This window comes from Mycteria americana, chromosome 14 (assembly GCF_035582795.1).
Source record: "Mycteria americana isolate JAX WOST 10 ecotype Jacksonville Zoo and Gardens chromosome 14, USCA_MyAme_1.0, whole genome shotgun sequence".
NCBI lineage: Eukaryota > Metazoa > Chordata > Aves > Ciconiiformes > Ciconiidae > Mycteria > Mycteria americana.
This window is the reverse complement of record NC_134378.1, coordinates 1,002,507-1,023,189: the sequence shown is the minus strand read 5'-3', so window position 1 is coordinate 1,023,189 and position 20,683 is coordinate 1,002,507. Positions and strand designations below refer to the sequence as shown.

Here is a 20,683-nt window from a genome sequence, read left to right as displayed (position 1 = left end):
ACCGCTGTAACATGTGCTGGGCTGCAGTGTGAGCATGTGGCCTCCGGGACCTCGCTGATGTCTGCCTGGGGACACCTCGCTTCTGAGCAGGGTATGGCTGTGCCCAAGACTGAATCAGGCTCTTGAGATGGTGAGGGAATATTCTGTGGTAAGGTGAGTTATTATCATTTTACTTTTAAACTGTTAAGTATGATCCAGAGTAATTGGATTACTGGGGTTTAACTGATAATTTATGCTCTGTGGGTGCTCTTAGACCTCTCCACCATTCAGCTAAAACTGATTAGCTTGAATTGCTGTGGAGGAGGCTCAAAAGAGAATCTATACTTTGGTTCCATGATGGTGGCTTAAACTAGTATGATATTCTTTACAATTGGGTTTGGCAACTGTTAGTGCCACAGTTCACCTGACTTAATTACATCTTGCGGTATGACTACCCTTCTTCAGAACATTTTAAATCTCATTTGAGGGTTTTTTTAGAATTCATGGCTGTAACATTGCAATACTGGACATGGGGTAGGTAAATATATCTGCCATTTTCCAAAAGGGTAAGACAATGAATCTTGGAGAGGGAGGGGAAAAAAGTAATATTGGAGTGAATAAAATCAATCCAGAACTAACTAGGTGTCTTATTTTATTTCTGAGATGACTGCATCAGCAGTGTCTTTAAACTAAATTCTGCTTAAAAGTTAGTATGGGAGAAATGTGTATGTGTGTAAACAGGAAGGAAATACTAAAACCAGGTAAAAATATTTGATAATTTCTCTTCAGGTGAGTGTTGGCAAGCTAGCCTGTCTTTAGAGAAGGTATTATCAACAGGCTTTTTTAGGGTCAGGGCTAGTGTTCTAACACTTGCTGTTTGCCTAAGGGCCTTGCATTGGGAAGGTCCTTCTCTGGACCACACACACTGACTTCTGGAAAGTTTGTGGCTGCTCAGAGCTGTTGAAATGGGCTCTCGGAAAGCGTTAAGTCTTTGATTTAGCTTCCAGAGTGTGTTACTTGATACTGAATATTATTTTTTGGTTTTGTCATGTTGGGATGAAAGAGTATTCTGTGTATAATAGGTAAAGATGTTCATAATTTTTTTGACTATCAGGGAGAGAGAGAGGCACCGAACTAGATTTCATGGGTAAGCCTGCCTCACCAGTTTTTCTGCAGCACAAAGCCTGAGAATAAATAACCTCTGTGTTTAGAAAGAACAGCAGCATTTCAGTGCACTGGGGAAGAAGCTTCTACAGGACCTGAAACAGACTGACGCTCGTCTGAAGTATGGATGTGGATGTACAAGCAAAGAGGAAGTCTCACTAGGTGCTATCCTTTTGCTGTTTCCTAGGCATTTGCTCTTGAACTGTATCAGACCAGACCTTGCACTACACGGGTCCTGTGCAGTTCTTCATGTGTTCTTATTATGGAAGGTATTGAATATTTTTCAGAGGCAGGGATCAATTTAATATTAAACCTGTTATTTTGACATATTTACGTCTGCCCTGAAAACTCTACTGGGAGATGAATTTCTGCTCCATCTACGCCTTTAATGTGAAGTATCTGACTTGATTCCCTATTTATTATTAAACAGTTTTAGAAAGGGAATTTTTAAATAGTGTTGATGTATGGCTGTAATAGTTGCTACTTTTGGATTTTCATTTTTCTTTTTATGCTGGTCTGTGATATTTTCAGGTTAAAAATCCCATTGTTTATACATCTACCTTCCACTTGCAGCAAGGGAAATTCCCATTGGATAAAAGGAAACAATTTTTGCAATGAGCATGGTGTGTAATGCTGGAATCTACATCCTTAGAGATTTTCAAATCTGTAAGGCTCTGAGCACCTGGATCCAGCTTGGAGTACTCCTGCTTGGAGTGGGAGGTTGTGCTAGATGACCTCCAGAGATCCCTTCCAGCCTACGTTGTTCTGCGATTGCATTCAGATCCCGTAAATGGAAACCTTGCAATGTCTCTGTCATGCCATCTTCGCCTGCAGAAGAGGCTGTGGACAGAGTTCTGAGAAACTTCCTCTTAGCACTTCTTACTTGAGGAATTAGTGTTAGACTTTGATGTAGTCAGCTTTATCCTTCGCTGTTGCCTTGGTGTGGTATGTCCTCCTTGTCTCACGTGGGTTTCTAGGGAATTAAATCAGGAATTACTCTGTTGTAACGCAGTGTTCCTAAATGCAGGGGGGTTAAACGTGAAACCTGTGTGATGATTCAGCTTCATTCAGAACTAGAGTATTGAAACTAAATCGCTTGTATTGACATCTTCAGCTACTTTTGAAAGAAGTAAAATCTTTGTGTTTTAACATTTTCAGGGCTTTGTTTACAATAACTGCATGTCCTAGCTGGAGTGTCCGTGGTATTGTTGTCCCAAATCTGGGTTCTTTACCCAGTGTGCAAGAAGCAGAAAAATACAGAGTTGAGATGTTTATTTCATGTCTGCGCAGAGATGGGTGCTAGGTGGTAACTCCACAAATCTAGCACACCCTCCTTGTGAAGTTACGTTTATATACTTTTACAAAACAAGGAAATGTTATACATTGTGCTACATACTTCTCTTAAAAGTTGTATTACCTTTTTATTCAACTACACGTGCTCGCTAACTTGGGGGGGCAGCCAAACTTAGGTTTCTTTTCCCTAGGGGTGTGTATTTTAACATTATAATTGTATTAAAATGAGGATAGGTTACTTTTGGGTAGTTTGCTTCAGCGACTGGTGGATTAGCAGGTGCTTCCCTTATCTTAGATTTACAATGTTGACTCTTCAGGGTTGCTGTATTAGCTTTTACTCGCTCCTTATAATTTCCTTGCATTCTTTCTCAATCCTCCTTCGGTCATTTGTCATCAGTATCATGGATTTCCACTCTAAGATACGTGCTGTGAAGCTCTCTTAAACTTGTGAATGTTTTGGCTGTATTCCAAGTATATGAAACGGAATTTCACTTAATGGGAATCACCTTAACTTACACTATTGTTTCTTAATGGAAACTAAACTCTGAGTTGGTCTACACCATGGACTTTGGTTTGGAGAAGTTTGGGTGAGGAAAAGAAGAAAAGACAACTTTTACCTGAGAGATATTGCAGCAAAAACTATGGAGATTCAACCTACCTTTGTAAAAATTGTTCTTTTCTTGGTAGAAGTTGTTTACCTAGTCCAGTTTACTCACGAGATAGCTTTGGCTTCTAACTTTGACCACACAGATTTTAACGTGAATCAGTGTGGGGATGAATGGGGAAAGGGAGGGGAAGAAGGATGGAGAAAAAGGGAAGAAGTTCTTTCCTGCCTAAAATGCCAATGGGGCTTGGATGTGGAGGGACAAGATCTCACCAGGGCAGAAAGCACCTTCAAGAGGATGCTGGTGTGGGATTTTCCATGCTGGTGTGGGAAACGTGCTGGTGTGGGATTTTCCTGGCAGCTTTGAAAGTGATGGCTGATGTCAAGTATTCGCTGGGTGACTGTGATGGCTCTGCCACTCCGCAGTGCCCCTTGTACATCGCAGTGGTCGGGTGACCTCATCTGCTCTGTAGCTGGCTTCCTGGTTGTGACATGTTTGAGTAACATAGTCAGCAAGTGAACAAGTAACACAGACTATCGGTTTGAACATCCTTTGCCAAGGGACCATTCAAATTCTTTCTTTTAGTCCTCTTAGCTTCCCATTTGCATTTGGTTTGCCGTGCTTTATGGGATTTCCTGTTTTGGTCATCTGGACAAAGTTTCCACTTCTTTTAAATTCCAGCTGTTCCCAGGATAGCCTCCTTAAACTTCCTATTGAGTCATGCAGGGTTTGTATATAAGGTGTCTCTGTCTTTGTGCTTGCATAGTGGCACACATATTACCTGGGCTTCCCATACAGCACTTTTAACAGTCTCCAGGGTCCTTGTAGGATTCCTTCTTTTTGTTGCTTTTTCTATTCTTTTATTTTGTTTTGACAAGTTGCCTCATTTTTATATAGTTTCTTTTCTTGAAATTGAGTGTCTATGAGCCAGATTTGCTGGCTTTCTGTCACACTACAGCATTTAGCCTAATTGTATTTTCCTGTTGAAAAGCAGATCTTCTACTAGTATCCTTCAAAGGATCATTCCAGTGTAACCTATTCCACAGGATAATGCTTCCTAAAAGAGCAACTGTAACAGGCCTTGCTTCAGTTTGCTTCTGAGAAACAGGTCACTTGGAGCCCTTGTGTGCCCACTCTCACTTGAGGGAAGGGTCGGGGTCTGACACAAGTACATCCTGGTGACCTTTGTGCAGTTAACGTCTCAGTACCTGGGCAGATGTACCTTGCAGGGAGCTGGTAGCCTCGGGCATGCTGAGCAATCTCAATTTACGGCTGAAGCAGTTGGCATTTTCCATCCTATGTCTCTGTTGTATTCATGCAGGTGTTTACAAACTGCTCCCCTTACTCATAAGGGAGGATGCTCACAATGGCTGGAAAAAGACGTGGTCAGTTGCTGCATCCCATATCTGTTTCCATCTTCTCTGAAATAAGACATTATTACCTGTATTATCAAAGGCCTTCTATCCACTTCAGAAACTTACAACATGAATGCCCATGCTGCTGCGTACTAGATGTTAATTTATAGCCCTAGTTACTTGTATCCAGGGAGCACCATGAAGACTGTAGTTAGTTAGCTATTTGTATATTTGCCTACTCTGTATGTTGTACATGATCCTCAACTTAGACTGCAGGATTTGGAGCTGACTCCAGAGCTCATTACGTGTCTGGTCTTCATTACGTGAGCTGGTCCTGATGTTCATGTGATAGTCTGATAGGCTCATTCAGTTCACTAAAACAGCAGAAAGCTAGCCTGGCAAAAATCGGCATTAAATCTGCTCACGTTGCAGTCAGGCATCCCAGACACTGCGTAAGGAGGGTTTGGGTCACAGGTGCAAGGGGATGGAGGAGCAGGGCAGAGAAGAGAGCTGGATGGTCTGATGTTCCTTTTCAGAGACTGTGAGGTAAAACTTTAGTTCCTCTGTATCCTGAAATAATACCCTACAACAAGGCAATTCAGATTAGCAAACTGAGTTCTGTCTTATATTCTGTATATGCTTTATCTAAATTGATTAGATTTAGCATATCTTGAAGCTAAGTGCAGGCCCCTGCATATCATCTGGCAGTGTTGTGAGCACATACTTTATCCACTCCGTGATTCAACTGAAGAGCTAACACTGCCAAAAAACCTGCTTTCTTACAATCAAATCTCAAAGCAAGGTCTTTATACTTGACAGATTTAGAAAAAAGGTGGTACACAAGGAGCTGAAGGAGCCTTTTCCTCAGTCAGTTCACTGATCCAAGTGAAAACTAGTCCTGGAAAAAACAATTGAGGAGGCAGTAAGCAGATCTGACTTGCCACATTACTGCATAATCATCAACCTGGTACAAGGGAAGGAGAGGAAGGAATTTCTGGCTGGCATAGGGAGGGAGGACAGGAGCATCCCTTTTGGCAACAACCCACAATTATATTAAATGAATAATGAAATTACACCCTGAATTGATTCTGAGTTGCCCTATATCCGTTACTGGCTTTAACTATGTTAATTTGAGTTGCCTCTCCTGCGCTGGCCAGCTGCCTGAGAAGGGGCATAAAATTGAGCCTGACACACACAAGGATGTTTTCTGCTTGGAAGTTAATTCACAGACAGGAAATGATGGAAGTGACAGCAGTACAGCAGTTGTGATGGTTTTGAAGTAAAGATGCTGATACTTGAGAAGAGATTGTCCTTCACATGATGCAGGACAGGCAACAAGCCAAACGGAAAGAGCTTGTTCTGGGAAGCTCCAAGGAGCAGTGCTACATGGGTAAGGGAAAGATGCATTTAATTAATGAGGAAGAAGGGGAAAAAGCACATAATAAAAATCTAATTTTAGCGATTTGTTTTTCATACAATGTATGTGTTCTTAAAATTCATGTCAATCCTGTGAATGTCCCTTTTGCAAGCAGTCTGCAGTTAGAGCAGATTAAAATAGTGAAACTGCATCCTGCGGGTTAAATCTGTCTTCTGTGTACATCTGTATTCTTATATTCAATAGACATAATTATTTAATACTAAACAATATGTATTTGCTCTGATAAAACTTAAAAGGTCTCTCCCATGTCTCATGGATAACTTGGAATTGGAGATGTTGAAATGTTTGATCAGCTTTTGACTGCAAGTATACTATTCTCTGATGGCCAAAATCCATTTATTCAAGTTTGAATGAAGTAAGAAGAAAAGGTTGGCTATGCTCTGTGAAGACCTTAGGAGAAGGGATTTAGATGTATATACATATACAGCACAATGAAAAAGTGTTAGTTACCTGAATGAGCTGATACCAGAAGCAGTTGTGTTGTCTTAGCTGCTGAGGAGGAGAACATATTTGTTCTTCCTGAGCTTTGCACGTGTCTGTGATGATTTCTGTACCCACATTAAGCTAGGTTTATCCAGGCTGCACTATATTACACTGCACATGCCAAGAGATGTGACCAAAACTACTTGGTGCAATTCCTTCACTGCTGAATATATCTTATGACATCAGTTTTAGGTTGTACAATTTATATATATGAGTGAACACAAAGAGTTTAAGGTAGTTTTATTTTTAAAATGAAAGTGACTCTACAAACTTTTCTTATGCTTTTGATCTGAATATTTTCTTCCATCCCGATAGCACTTCACACAAATGAGTTAAAAAAGATCAATCACAATTGCATTACAAAATATGAAAACTGAGGTCTGACTAAATGTTTGTTTAGCTATACCATAACTTAAGTGGTGGTTCCTCCCACACAGCAAGAAGGCTCAGTTGGGTGTAAAGGCTATATTTATCAATGCAATTTAATGTTCAGTAGCCAGTGAAAATGCAAATTTTTCAATAAGATAAATAAAATGCAAAATCAGCATTAAATTTAGTAAATTGAAATATGCTGCTTGATGATGAAAATCATTGTTAAAATCTCATTTAAACAGTTTTCCAATCCATCTTGCTCTGGAATGCTTTATTTTGCTCAATGGGATACACGGTCACATTTGATTAATTTTTTCACTTAAAATGTAAAAACGCACAGTCAATTAGTAGGAAGAATAGTTGAAACAAAGCAGAAACAAGCTTGAAAATAAAACTGCAAAGAGACCTGAAGGATCTGGTGGAAAGCAGCCAGATGTAATCATAAGCTGCTTAAGAGTAAGGTGCTGCCGAAGAGACCGATTTCCCCACTTGCCTTGTGTCAGATCAGAGGCTGTGTGCATGCTGAGCAATTGAGTTCAGCTACCCATACTGCCTCTATGTGGGTGAGAGCTTGAAGGTGTTGTCGCAGGACAGATAGAGGAGATGGCATGGGGAGAAGTTGTGGTGAATGCAGTGATGGTAGACAGTGCTGATGAAAAAGCTACGAATGTTTTGGTTGGGGCAAATGTCCAACTGGAGCCTTCAAGAGCCCTCACCCATACCTGGGTGGGACCTCCTGAACTATGGGGGTTGCGGAAGCAGGTGGCTCAATAGAGGAGAAAGCATCTTTGAACAGAACCATTTGAGCATGTCCTTCACCATAAAACTGATAAAAACAGCTCTGTGGTTTAGTTTGAGCTGTGTGAGCTGCTGACACTGCATAATGCAGGTATTGCTTTAGAGTGGTGCCACTGGGCAAGAAAGGGTCGTGGAAAAATCATGTGAATAACATGATTATGCTTTGATAATAATAGCCACTGCTTATTTCATTTGCAGTGGGGAGAACAGCTTACAAGGGAAGTGCTGCAAAGCTATTTGAAAGAGATACCATGACCAGAAAAGGCTCTTTGGGAGACAATAATTTGCATCATTTTCATAGGAGAAATTTCTCATTCCAGTTTATATCCTGGATATCGCCACTCTAAAACTTCTTGGACTATACTGTACAGGGGAGCTCAGCATGGTTCAGTGTTTTCATGGGCAGTGGTCCAAGTAACCCAACACAATTTGAAGACTTTTGCATTTTTCTTGCATACTGGCTTCATCAGCCCTATAGTTGATGCCTGTTAATTCAAATGGTGACTAAGGATGATGTCCTGCTAGCTGAGCTCAGTTACGCACATGGCAGCGTGATGCTTCTTGTAATTAGAATTGGATTCTTTCTCCAATATTAATGGAAAGCTAGGCACAGACATTTACCTTACATTGTTAAATGTAGGTCTCATTTAAACTCCTTAGAAAGTATACTTAGCAACTGGCATTTCTGTCCTGGGTGTAGCCCAGATTTAAAGGAGGTAAAAGCATGCTGTGTTATGAAGCTGCTGTCACTCGTGTGCAGTAGCTGGCACTGTGCTGGTTAAGCAGAACGTAATTTCTCTCTGCAGGCTGGCAGTTTGTCTTGGAGGTGGAGCGCCATGTGGTGCATTCCCAAAAAAGCTGGAACACAGAGTGAGTAACCTAGGAAAATATTGTGAAACTGAGTTTGGACCCTTTGCCTCTTTTGCTGGAAGTTTACCATGTCAGCCAGCATTTCAGGGTAAGAAAACAGAGTAGCCTATGCAGGTGGTTAGGAAGCACACTGCTGTCAAGAGGCTTGCAAAAGACTGAGGGGCAACATAATGGGAATGCCCAAGGGTCTCAAAGGCCATAAATGAAACTTATTTTACTTAAGATCTATATGCCAAGACTGCAGTCTACCCAACCAGGCTGAGGAGCCTCGTCAGGCAGTTTGTCTTCCGGTGTGTATGAGAGAGAGAAGCAAAAGAGACACTGGAAGCAGGAATCCCCTTATGTAGAAAGGAAAAAGCTGTAGTGAAAAGCTACGCAACACACAAGGCTGAATAAATGCCTGAGCTGCAAACCTGAGGACTGTGGGTTCTTGCACTGGCTGCAAATTCTGGGTTTGTCCCTGTCTTCCTGTGCACACGCTGGAGCAGCATTTCTTCTTTCCATCTTGTAAGAAGTGGGTAGCTGTGTCAGAGAGCAGTTCTTGGAAACCTAACCCAGATTGTCTTAACTGTAAGTGTAGTCAGTCCCTAGAGAGGAGGCTTCTTCAGCTGGCCTCTGCTAGGCTGCCAAACAAGTAAGCATATATTTAGGTACATTTAATGCCATGTTCTGGAGCATAGCTTGATAACTGTCTTGTGTAATTTTGCCTCAATGTGGTTAACATACAAAGTAGGAGTATAACGGGCTATGGAGTTAACGAATTAGAAGCTGTAGTCTAGTTAATGTAGAAGTCAAGAGATGAATGAACAAGAATTTTCAGCCTCTGAATACAAGATTTCGTTGCACTGAGTTCCTAAACGGCATGGAGTGATTGCACCTCTGTAATAAAACAGAATATTCAAGGAGGTGCCCAGAGAGTTGGATTCAAGATCCAACTCTTGCAGCTTGTAACCCTGTGAGGAGCGGTGCTGCTAGAATTTCACCGAATAGAAACCAGAGCCTAAGTACCCACAGGCAGTGCAGTTTACACTGCTGGCTCTGTGGCTGCAGGTCTGTAGTACTCATGCTCTTGACTTACTGAACTTACTTTAACACAACTTCTTTTTTTGTCTATTGAAATTATGTAAATTGAGAGCACCCTTATCTTGGAGTAAGCATGTGAGCACATATTTCAGATCTTATTTACAGGTAGATGGTTTCTTTCTGAAGCTCACCTGCCTTGTTTTTTTGCAGCCTTCTGTGTCCTACCCTGATTTCTAGTCTCTGTGCTAATGATTCACCAAATGTCTTTCCTTGATTCTTGTCTTACTGGTTTTCAAAGAGCATAGAGTCTACTCCAGCCTTCAGGAAGCCTTTGGAAAGGGATGGATGGTTTAAATTGGGGTGTTTGAGTGTATTTATAGTCACATATAAATTGAGGCAAGAGAAATACTTGCAAAGCAGGTGGTACTGGGACATTTATAGAAAAATGTATGATTTATACACAGATCATTCCAGGCAAACCTTTTGCTTTGCCTGTAGCCTGTCTTTTACAGAGCTCTTCTGTGTGCTATGAATATTTATGCTGCTTTGTTGTGGTATTTTAAACTTGCTTTCAGCTTATGAAATGACATGTTTGTTTCTTTAAATAACAGGAGGAGTGGAGGAAGAGAATTGATTGTTTCCTGGGCAGACGTGTCTGCAGATCTTTTACAAGGAGTCTTTAACATGATTGGCGCAGAGGATGGCCCAGGTCACCAGTACCCTATCCTTCCCTTTGCCTCTGCATTTGGAGATGTGCTTTACCAGGTCTCTCTACTACAAAGCATTCTCTTTTGAGAAATTTTTTGGCCTTTTTTAGACAAATGTGCCCCTTTGCCATGTTTCAAACCAAAAGCCATGTTGCTGTTAGCATAGCAGGGTGCTCAGGTGAAGTTGTGGTGAATAATCATGTATAGTGAGTCAGATCTCATGCTGTAATAACAAGTTACCCAGATTTGGTCCAGGGCAATCACATTCAGAGTGCTAAGACCTTGGGAAGAGAAAAGTGCGTGAATCTGCCTACAGACTATCCTCTGAACGGATTCAAATGAAGTCCTGAGGCTGTGACTCAGCTGTTTTCTGGAGAGTTCAGAAGTGAGTGGATTGGGAAGAGCGGGTTCCACAATCTAAAAAATGCTGCTTGCAAGCAGTGATGGGGACCCCCTGTACCTTTTCCTTCGAAAAACCTTCAAAAAGCTTTGAGTTTCTAGGAAAGCAGAAAAAACTCAGATTTGCTGGATGAGCAGATTAGAATGAAAAGGTTTAGAAAAGAAATCCACCATCTGGCTATTTGTGGCTGTGCAGACTTAATCTTTCCATCCGATTTTGCTCTCAGATCAGCAATTTTCAGTGGCTTCCTGGCTCACGTCAGCATTCGGTCCCCTCTGGCCCCTTCAGAGGTCCTGCTCTCGCTCCTGCAGCCTGGGTGAGAGTCTCCTTCAAGCCAAGGAGGTCTCCCAGGATGACTGTGCTGCAGATTCATTGCAGAGCTTCCTGCTCTTCCTGCATGCTCCCCTACAGAAGTTTTCCCAGCTACATGAGCCCAGTTGGTGTTAAGGAAGGTGGTCTCTTCTCTCTCAAGGAAGTTTCACCTAATTCTAAGCCCAGCATCCAAAACAGCAGCCTTTCTTGTTGCTGCCCAGCTTGTTTTAACAAAGGAGCAACACGTAGTGCAGGTATAACACAGCAGTTTGTTGCAGTTTGTTGTCTTAGCCCCTGGAGAACCCCCTTCCCCTGAAACAGTATTTGGAGCGATAGTGGACCAGGAAGACAAGCATCAGATTAATTTCTGAGTGACGTTGTTTATTGTGTGCACTGTAGTTGCATCCAGAGACCAAGTATGAAATCAAGGTGGTTGAGATAAAAGCATTTGATAATCCTTGGTTTGAACACCTACGTAGTTGTTAATAATTTGTTATATGAGAATAATAAAAAAAGTAGTGCATGGGATTTACAAAATGTGTCTGTCTCCCTCTCTCTAGACTTTACACACTTTGTGGTCTGGCATGCTTGTATCAGCAGCAAACGATGTCCCCAGGCAGGTTTATACAGGATGCATCCCAAGGCTCTCTGGGAGTTGCTGCTCTTTGTATAGCTCAGGGGAAACTAGGAGGAACATCTGCAAAGTGTTAGCAAAAGTATCTTTGAGCAATGTAATGCAGAGCTGTTGGCGCTCTGGGTTGTTCTTTGGTCAGTCAAAGCTCGGTAGAGAGTGATTATTAGATACCCTGCTTCACTGTAGACTCTGGTTTAGGCAAAAATGCTAGCTATGAGCCCAAGACTCATGAACCACAAAATAAGCGTAACTTACCTCTCCCTTGTGTATAAAAACCCACAGAGAAAAGTGGCTGGTGTGTGCATAGTTTTTTAATCCCTTTGAGTAGAGTGGACAACTTCTTGGTCTCTTGGGTAACCCCAAGAATAAGGATCACCTTCCTGCCTGCCATCAGGTCCAGTGGGTGTTGTTTCAAAGGAGCATAAGAGAGGAATAAGCTCTCCAGATAATAAGGTGGTTGTTCTAGTACTGTCTGTCACCTGCTGCAGATAAACTTTGTGAGGCTTGTTTGAAACTCCTTTGGTGTCTGTAACCTTGTGGGATGCTGTTTTGGAGAGAACCTGGTAGATGTTGAGCTCTTAATCAGTCCCAGTGTATACAGAAGTTGTAATTGCTTAGTAGAAAATACTTTTTGGTCTCCATAACGCCTTATCAGAATTACAGTAATTACCTCTTCCTCTGGGGCTTACAGTGCATTATATAATGACTCTTACCGCTCTTATGAATAAAAATTCATCATGGGGCAAGGGGGGTGTTACTTGTAAATTAGCTGGTTTCTTGGAACTCTCACAACTGATGTGTTTTGCAGCAAAAAAATCTGAAAAAGAAGAATAATTTCAAGTTTCCCAAAGCAGCTAAAAAAGAGGGGAGTTGCTATGGCTGATTTTCAGAGGGAAAAGGCATTATGATTTGTTTTGTGACAGACTGCCTTCAGCCACACCAATGTTAGTCCTGGCACAAAGGGGGATGACAGGAGTGCGCAGCTTTGCAACAGTGTTTGGGGTGAGGGGAACCCCTCCTTCCCGGGGCAGTGCATGTATGTGTGGAATTAAGGTGGCTGGAGAAGCACAGTTGCAGTACCCTTTTTCCACTTTTTTTCTTCTGTGGTTAGCAGCAGAATATTATCTTGGACAAAGAATTTGATTTGTGACAGTATTTGAGAGTCTTTTTCTAGCACAGCCGGCTAACGCCCAGGAAGCCCACCACATGCCTATTCCTGTCCCTACTTATGTCCATGACTTCTTTTATTTCATCTACTGTAATATGTATAGTGTAGATGAACAACCAAGTAATCTGCACCATCAGGCATGATCATCTCCTATTGCCAGAGCCCTCTTCAAATTGCTGCAACTGCCTGCTCTGGAAATTCTCCTGTCTAGAAACACAGGTAGAGCCTCTAGAATAAAAATTAAATCCCTGGTAAACTCTGCCGTATTTTTCCTCCATCTTCGTTGTTGTATTTATGCTAGAAGATTTCTTCCCTGACTCTGTGGCAGCAGTGACTTCCCATAGATGTATGGCAACCTCACATGCTTTTTTACATTTTTTTCTTTCCTTTGATGACTCTGCACCACCTGATGGAGAATGATTGTTTGGGCTGCACAATTAACAGTGTTACCCTGCACATGTTCGACTGGACCAGGACTATCTGGGGGCCATTTTTATATCCCACCTCATAAAACAAGGGCTGCCTTGGGTTCTGGCCTTTCTTATGTTCTGCCAACAAGGTACTTGGATCTCCACACCTCTCTCTCCCATGTGCAAATGCAGTGTTGGCTGCATGTCTCATGGGTTACAGGCACAGCCCTGTCTCTAGTGGCTGGGTGCTGTGGTTAAGGTGTGTCAGGCATGGCAGTGAGATGTCTGTATTCCCCCATACTGAACACAGTTTTTCAGTCTGCTGATCCAGTCATTTCCAGTTCATTTCCAGGCAGACTATGGCTGAAGTACCAGCAATGCATGGAAGTTAATCCAGACTTTCTGAGTAGAAAAGCCTGAGCTTTCAGGGACAGCTTTCAATAGGCAAGGCGATGCGCAGGGTAGGGAGTAACATAACTAACACACTCAGTGCAAGCATGGCTGTTTGCCTTCTGCAGTTACAGGTGCTTTGTGTTGCACCAAGAACCAGCTTCTTTCAGACTTTCAGGCTTCGGTTTGGGCATATACAAGTCTAATGAAAGATCTTAAAGCTTTCTTTGGCTAGCACCTCTTGTAATACTGTTTGTAACAATATGCTTTTGTTTCAGAATCACCCATTTGCTGCTCTGAGGGTTAATTGGCTCCACTTACAGCACCATGGATGAACTGCAGGATGTTCAGTTGACAGAGATCAAACCACTCCTGAATGATAAGGTAATGCTAGCTGCTCCTTTGCTCTCACAGGTGTACTCTGGCTGACTTTATGTCTGGCGAGGAGCTCTGATTGCCAGAATCTGTTTACAGCTTGAAGTACCTTAAGTACTGAAAAACAGTAAATAGTAAATGCTTCCCTACTCTGATAATCCACCACCACATAACTCTTCCAAAGTCTCAGGGAAAGACAGACCACCACAGTTCAGGTGAGTTTGGAGTCCCGGCCAAACAGTATGTCATGCCTGAACTAAGGATTTACAAAGGCAGGGCAGAAAATGGAAAGGTGATACCATTCCTGACCTGGCAAAGCTGTAGAACCCTAATAAGTTCATGCTTGGTAGAGAAACCTTGGATTGTATCCCATTTTCTTTTTTTTTACTTTTTTGTTTAAAATCTTTTGTCTTCAATTACCCTTTTATGTTTTGACCCCTAAAACAACCCTGTCTCCCTGGATTTAGTAATGGAGAGCCACTTCCTTTTAATATCTGCAGAGCCTAGCTAGAGCAGTCCAGATTCATGCAATACTGAAACTTTAGAAAATCATTGTATTGCAGCAGCTGTTAAAGCCTTTCACTCTGTCTTCTGTGGGCTGGAGGAGAGCCATCTGGGCTTTAAGAAGGCCATAGCCTCACTGGATTCTGCCACGAACTGTTGCTCTGAGTGCCTAAGTCATTTGTGGCCATCCCAACAAGATCTAGAATCTTGCATCTGCAAATTGTGATTATGAGCAACGCGGTTTGGTCACTTTCGATACCTAACAGCTGAGTTTGATGGTATGTGAAGCAGTTCCTAATGCTTTGCTGCTCTGCAATTCTGCTATGTTTTAGTCTGTGCTGCTTAGTTTTTGCTAATTTCTGCAGTGTACTAGCATATCTGTTTAGTATCTGTAAAATCTAAAAATTCATCTGAAATCTGCAGTCCAGCTGCCTATTCTTACAGTCTAGTGCTGACTACTAGGCTTCCACCATAGCTTAAACATAGCTTTTTAAAATGTTTCCAGCGAGAGTGAGCCTTGGAAGAACAAAATCGGTGTAGATCAGCAGATAAAAGTATGGAAAGGCCTTGAAAACAGTTTATGCCTTCAAAATGAGAGATAAACGTTTACAGAAGACAAGCTGCCTAAATGCAGGGTCCCAGCTCTTGCTCATGATTCTCCTAGGATTTTCCGTGTTTGAGTTCAAGAGGGTAGATTTCCCTTGATTCAGTGGGCTGACCTAAGTAGGAGGTATGAAAGTGTCGTTCACTTTATAAGTTTTCAGTCTCTCTGTCAAGTATGGCGTGACCAGTCCCATCAGGTCCCTGCCACGGTGTCATCTGCACAGCCTTAGTCTCTTAGCTAATAGCTGGGACAGTTCTGGTTTAAATCCAGAGCGCTTACCTAACCAGCCCAGTGGTGTTAACCAGCATACAGAAGGGCACATATGAAGTGATACTTGGTTTCCTTGACTCAGTTCTGAAGTTACAGGAAGTATATACTATGTCAGTAGGAAAAAATATGTAAGAGTGAGTCCAGAACCATCATCAGCACTGCGTGGAAGAGAAGTGTGCTGTGGCTCTGCTTTTTACACTTTAACAAAAGAAATGCCTCAGGGAGCTACCATCTCTGAGGTCTGGCCCATATTAATGCTTTCAAGCTTGAAATAATACGCATGTCCTTTTTAGACATAGTTTATGGAGCATATGGGTGTGGTGCCATAACGTGCTGTTTTGCACAGCATATCAGAGTCCAGAAAGTATTGAGCTGGCAGTTCACTAAGATTTTTACTGACCAACCCACTTTAGATGTTGGAGTTTGACCCAGCATGCATTAATGGCCAGAAATAGTACAGAAAAACTCTTAAGGTGCTAATGGGTGAGTGCTCATGAACTCTTCATATCCAAAGGCTGCTGTAGAGAGAAAAGGAGCTCCGGTGTCTTAATATTCAAACTCTAAAACCAGTGGAACTGCCTGGGAGATGGAAATGGGTCATACTTTGTTCACTTGTCTCGACTTTAGGAAGTGCCACTCGGGACCACTGAGTCCTGGCTTTGTTTTGTCTCAAATCTAAGTCAGCAGAAAATTACAAGCCTGACTTTTAAAGAATACAAACAATCCTATGTTTGTGTGTAACTTAAGCCTAATGCAAGTGCAGGGAAGTAAAATACATTAGATTATACATGTTCACCTCAGTCAGGCTCACTAAAATGCAGTGACTTTATACTGGGAAAGAAAATCACCTGCAAATGTTCCCATTTCATTGAAAGAGAAAAAAAGAGAGTACTGCCTGTAACCTGATCAGAAAACTTATCCCAATGACACTTTATTATTCTGGCTGGTCCATATTCTGGCACCTTTGACTCTTATTTATATAGCCTCAGTGAAAAGATACTGAAATGCAACAGCATTAAATTCAGGAGATGGAATGGACAGCCCTTAGCCTGGATTGGGTCATTCCAGCTAGCTCTTTGCCTTTGAGGTGCAGCCATCACACCTTCAGAGGACTGAGAAACATGCCTTAATCTTAGACTTTCTCAAGTTAAGATAATGAATAGATTAATGGTTTAAAGTCAGATTTTGGTGTGTTAAAACCAAGTATCCAGGAGTCAGGACGTGTCAGCACTAATGCTACTTGTGCATCGTGGTGTACCCTGATGACAAGCAACACAGCTGCAGACCTTTGTTCTTTGCTTTGTGTCGTTTCCTCCCTGCTCCCCACCTGGGGAATCTTGCTTTTCTCAGTACAAATTCAGATCAGCCTTTTCTTTACTTAGCATGCACCATCCAAATCCAGTGCTGGGTACAGAAGTTTCTCATTTCTTCATAGGCTTTTTTACAGTCCTTAATCACTGTGGCATTGGATGACTAAATTTACCTTCTTTACGACCTGGTAGATGAGAAGGCTACTGTCTGTGTTTAAACAGGGTGGGGAAAGAGGCATAGACAGAGTTGTCAGAAATCTCAACTAACTTAGAAATCTCAACTAAACTGAAGTTAGTTTGAGAATAAGAGGGGACTGCTTTTTATTTTCTTTTCCCCTATCCTGAGGATTTGGTGCTTTGTGCCACGTCACATTCAGAACATTGACACAGTTCAATACTTAACACTAGGGGGATTCTTAAAACAGATTTAGAGTATCTCAACTTAAATGTCTCAGACTGAAGAACATAGGTAGCAACCTGTGGTTTTGCTAATGTGGCAAGGCTTTGGGGGGGAAGAAAACAGGGCCATTTGTTTACACATGGAGAGGAGTTAGAGTGCTCAGCCAGAAGAAACGTTTGGGGTGTTTCTGTTGGGCATACGTAGTCCTAGTTGTAATTTTAGCACTGAGGTGCTATGCCTAAAACACATAAGCTAGAATGCTGTCTCAAATGATTTGCTCAGCCTTTTGCAACATTTGACAGCACTCAGTAGCGTAACCTACTCTGTGGTCAGAGCCAGAGTCTTACGAAGCATGTGGGCATATGGACAAGTTACTGCAGACCTTGCAGTATGCCAAATGTGTGCTGTACTTATTGTGCTCACCTGTATGCGTGGTGTCACCCTCTGGGAAAAGGCAGTTCTGAATTGCTGAGCCCAGTTCCCATGCACTCTGGTTTCAGTAGCTTACAGGTCACTGCGATCGCTGTGGAACGATACCACGCACACAGCAGTTACTGCAGAGTACCTGACTGCATAGCCTGTTTTCTTGCGCTCATTACATGAGATCGTAGTGGTAGTCATTTCAAAACTTCTGCGTTCAAATTGATAATGGGCACCATGACCAGACAAAACACAACCTCATAGCCAGCCTGACTTTGGTCAAGGTCCTTCCTATGTGCATCTGTCCGTGCTCGAATGCTCTTAACTCTCAGCTGTGTCCACAGGTACTCTCCTTAGTTTGACAGCCTTGGGACAGCCCCCAGCAAACTTCTGTATAGTAATGGACAGAACTTGCATGGAGTTTTCTTGTATGGGCTTCACATTTCACTGCTGTCCTGACTTAAGTCAGGCTAGACTGTGCTGAAGCAGAGGTCCCTGAGGGGAACTTTCATGATGTTGTTGGGGGTGTTCTGGGGTACTGTGCTGAACTTTTTTTTTTTCTTTTCTTTTCTTTTCTTTCTCCTGTTTTTTGTTAACAGAATGCAGCTCGCAACTTCCAGGACTTCGACTGTCAGGTAAGACACGTGCAGGAGACAAGGATCTGCGGGCAGGCTCCCCATGGCCCATCAGTAATGCTGAGAGAGAGAGAGAGATGAAAAAGCTCTGTATCTTAATTTTAACTCCTGTTAAGGTTTAATCAATAAGAACTTGAATATGTCCAGTTGGCAGAAATTGCCCTTCACCCTTTCATGCAGAGCACATTGTTCTGAGCTCTGAGTTGCAGACCTGGACTGCTCTGCTGAGGCTCCACAACATCTCACAGGATGGCTGGTCTCCTGAAAAGCAGTTTCTTTGAGACATGCAATATGCTGAGGAGCTGCAGCTCTGTCACATCCCATCTGGTTCACTGGCTAGGAAAGGAGGAGCCTGCATGCTCTGTCTATTTCTGTTGAGAGGAGATGGAAGTCACCAAGCTGCCCCAGATACAGCACCCCTGCTTTGCTGGGCCTGGGTCATGACAAAGCCATGGTCATTTTCTGGGAGGTTATTTACCTGACAGAATAGTGCGGAGATGAGCCTGATCACTCTGGTTGCTATAGGAATAATCCTTTTAGAGGAGCGGTTGCACCACAAGCATCCAAGACAGAGGACACATTCTTTGTTAGGCGGAGCACAGCACTGAGGTTACACAGTGCATTTTGTAGAGCACAGGCTCATTTACCATGCCGGATTACCTTGCTGACTTCCCACTCAGCATGCTGATACGCAGCCAGCAGCTTTTGTTTCTCTTCAGCTGCAGAAGGCTTCTGTGTCTGTAGTGTTCTGCTTAGCACAGGACAGGCTCTTGCCTGTATTACACCAGTGGTGTGGCCAAGGGGTAGAGCTGTCAACATCACACGATAGCTTTTAATAAAAGTCTGTTGATGTAGATGATTCCAGAAAACCTTCTGCAAGCCTATGCAGAACAGGAATATAATAAATACAGTCCTAAGAAGATAGTTTGTATTTTTTCCATCTCTTGATAACAGACACTGAAAGTACACCCCATCTGGGCAGGCACATGTCACTGTACTGCTTTAGCTTGATTCATTGTGAGTTTTAGTGTTATCTTAAAGCCTGTAAGTATAAAAATTACTAATCTTAGCATGGTGTAACTTTAGTGTCTAGTCTTAGAAGCGACAACAGTTAGGCAATGATTTTTCTGTTCTACTAAAGGTAGATAATGTGTTTAAAACACTTCCCTGTACCATCTTGTCTCCGTCTGTCTCTCTGCATCTTCTCCAGCTCTGCCAGAGGTACAGTGTGCTCCCATGTTGGACGGGGAATGGGTAAAAATAGGTGCAATGCTTTTGAGTAAGAGCATTAGGGAGTACAGGCACTGCCTATTGGGGCCTGTCTGCCATGATTGGAAATAATATAAATGCAGTGCCTGAGAGTCTGAGTGCATTAGCCTTCACTGCAAATTCTCTAGTGACCCAACAAAGCTCTGGGTTCGCCTGTGCCCTGCCTGTCTGTGAGCAGGTACGGTCTTCAGAGCCAGAACAGAGTGGGAAAATAGGAAGAAGTCCCTGTAACAGAGCTGTGCATCACTGCTGCCTTTTCACTCTATGCTTTTCCTCTACAAGCAAAGCCTCTTTGCACCCTTCTGTAAAGGACACTCCAAATCTGAAGCTGTGCAAGCCCCCAAGAAACTGCTACAATACCGACTCGTGCTCAGCATGCCCCGGTGCCGTTGTTGTCTCGGCTCCCTGTCTGCCCCAGGGCTGAGCCTGCGGGAAGAGGTGCCAAGCGGCCCGCAGCCAGGGAGGGGGGCTCTTGGGAGCGCTGGGCCGGGGAAGGAGGTGCTTGTTGCTTCTCTGTGCTTTGATTTAGATCAGCAGTGAGCTGGTGGCCATGGCAACAGTTGGGCAGGAGACAAGATGTTCCTTCCAGGAGCCCTCTTGGTAATTCATTTAGAATATTTTTTATTTTTTTTTAGCAAGAAGCTAACACAGTGTCTCTTGTGACTGTAAATGTTGTCCCAGCCTCACCTTCCTCCAGCATCAATCCCTACAAGGTGTGGTTTCAGGGCACACCTGGCTTCGCTCCCCATCCTACCTGGAAAGTACCCCCAAGGGCTGGATTAAGTCTGTGTTTGAAATCTATGAGAGAGGATAGCTGGTGCATTGGGTCCTTGGATTTTCTGCCTCAGTTGCTAATACCAGGAACGGTGCTTAAACTTGGAGGTTGAGCTCTTCTGCTGTCCTGTGAAAAATTACTGCTGCTTTTTAATCTGGCAAAGCATGTCCGGCTGCCACATTCAGGCCTCTGTGAAATTGGTGTGACTTTACTTACCAGTGTTTGAAAAGGGGAAATTCGAAGTGAAGACGTTTGCTAGGGCTTTTCAGAGGAAAGGAGATCCTGTTGTGTAAAGAGAGACTTAAAAGCACTTAGCCTGAGGTGGGGGTTTAATTTTTCCAGAATTTCACAGGGAGGAATAGCCTTGGGGACAATCTCAATTTTACAAGAACAGTCACAAACTGGCCACAAATTCATGAAGGATGATAACTGGAAGATGGTTTCCAGTTACAGTGCAGTGAAGTTCTCGATCAGCTTCTGATAACAGTAACATCTGCAAGTGACCTGGTGGGTTTTAAGACAAAATTTATCGGGTTTGTGGGATGGATTGTATTATCTTATACAGTGTAGTGTTTGCAGTATGAGAACATGGCATCAGTGATGCAAGACCTGCATTTCAGACCTTTTTATTTTTCTAATAGTCAAAAAAAAGCTGTTTTAAATGGAGATAAAGCTGTGGCTTTGCATGGGGCCAACCACTTCCTGGGCTGTGCTTGCAAG

At 42.8% G+C, this 20,683-nt stretch overlaps 1 protein-coding gene across 4 annotated transcripts in view; it reads left to right on the top strand.

Moving 5' to 3' along the window:
* NDRG3 (NDRG family member 3) overlaps positions 1-20,683 on the top strand; it is a 65,219-nt gene that overhangs the window by 16,833 nt on the left and 27,703 nt on the right. For 3 of the 4 annotated variants that reach the window (XM_075517136.1, XM_075517137.1, XM_075517133.1), the window contains exons 2-3: positions 13,680-13,785; positions 17,884-17,919. In XM_075517136.1, coding sequence (XP_075373251.1) covers positions 13,729-13,785; positions 17,884-17,919 — 93 coding nt within the window. In that variant the 5' untranslated portion in view covers positions 13,680-13,728. The remainder of the gene's footprint in view (positions 1-13,679; positions 13,786-17,883; positions 17,920-20,683) is intronic. The other variant, XM_075517135.1, reaches the window with a different exon arrangement.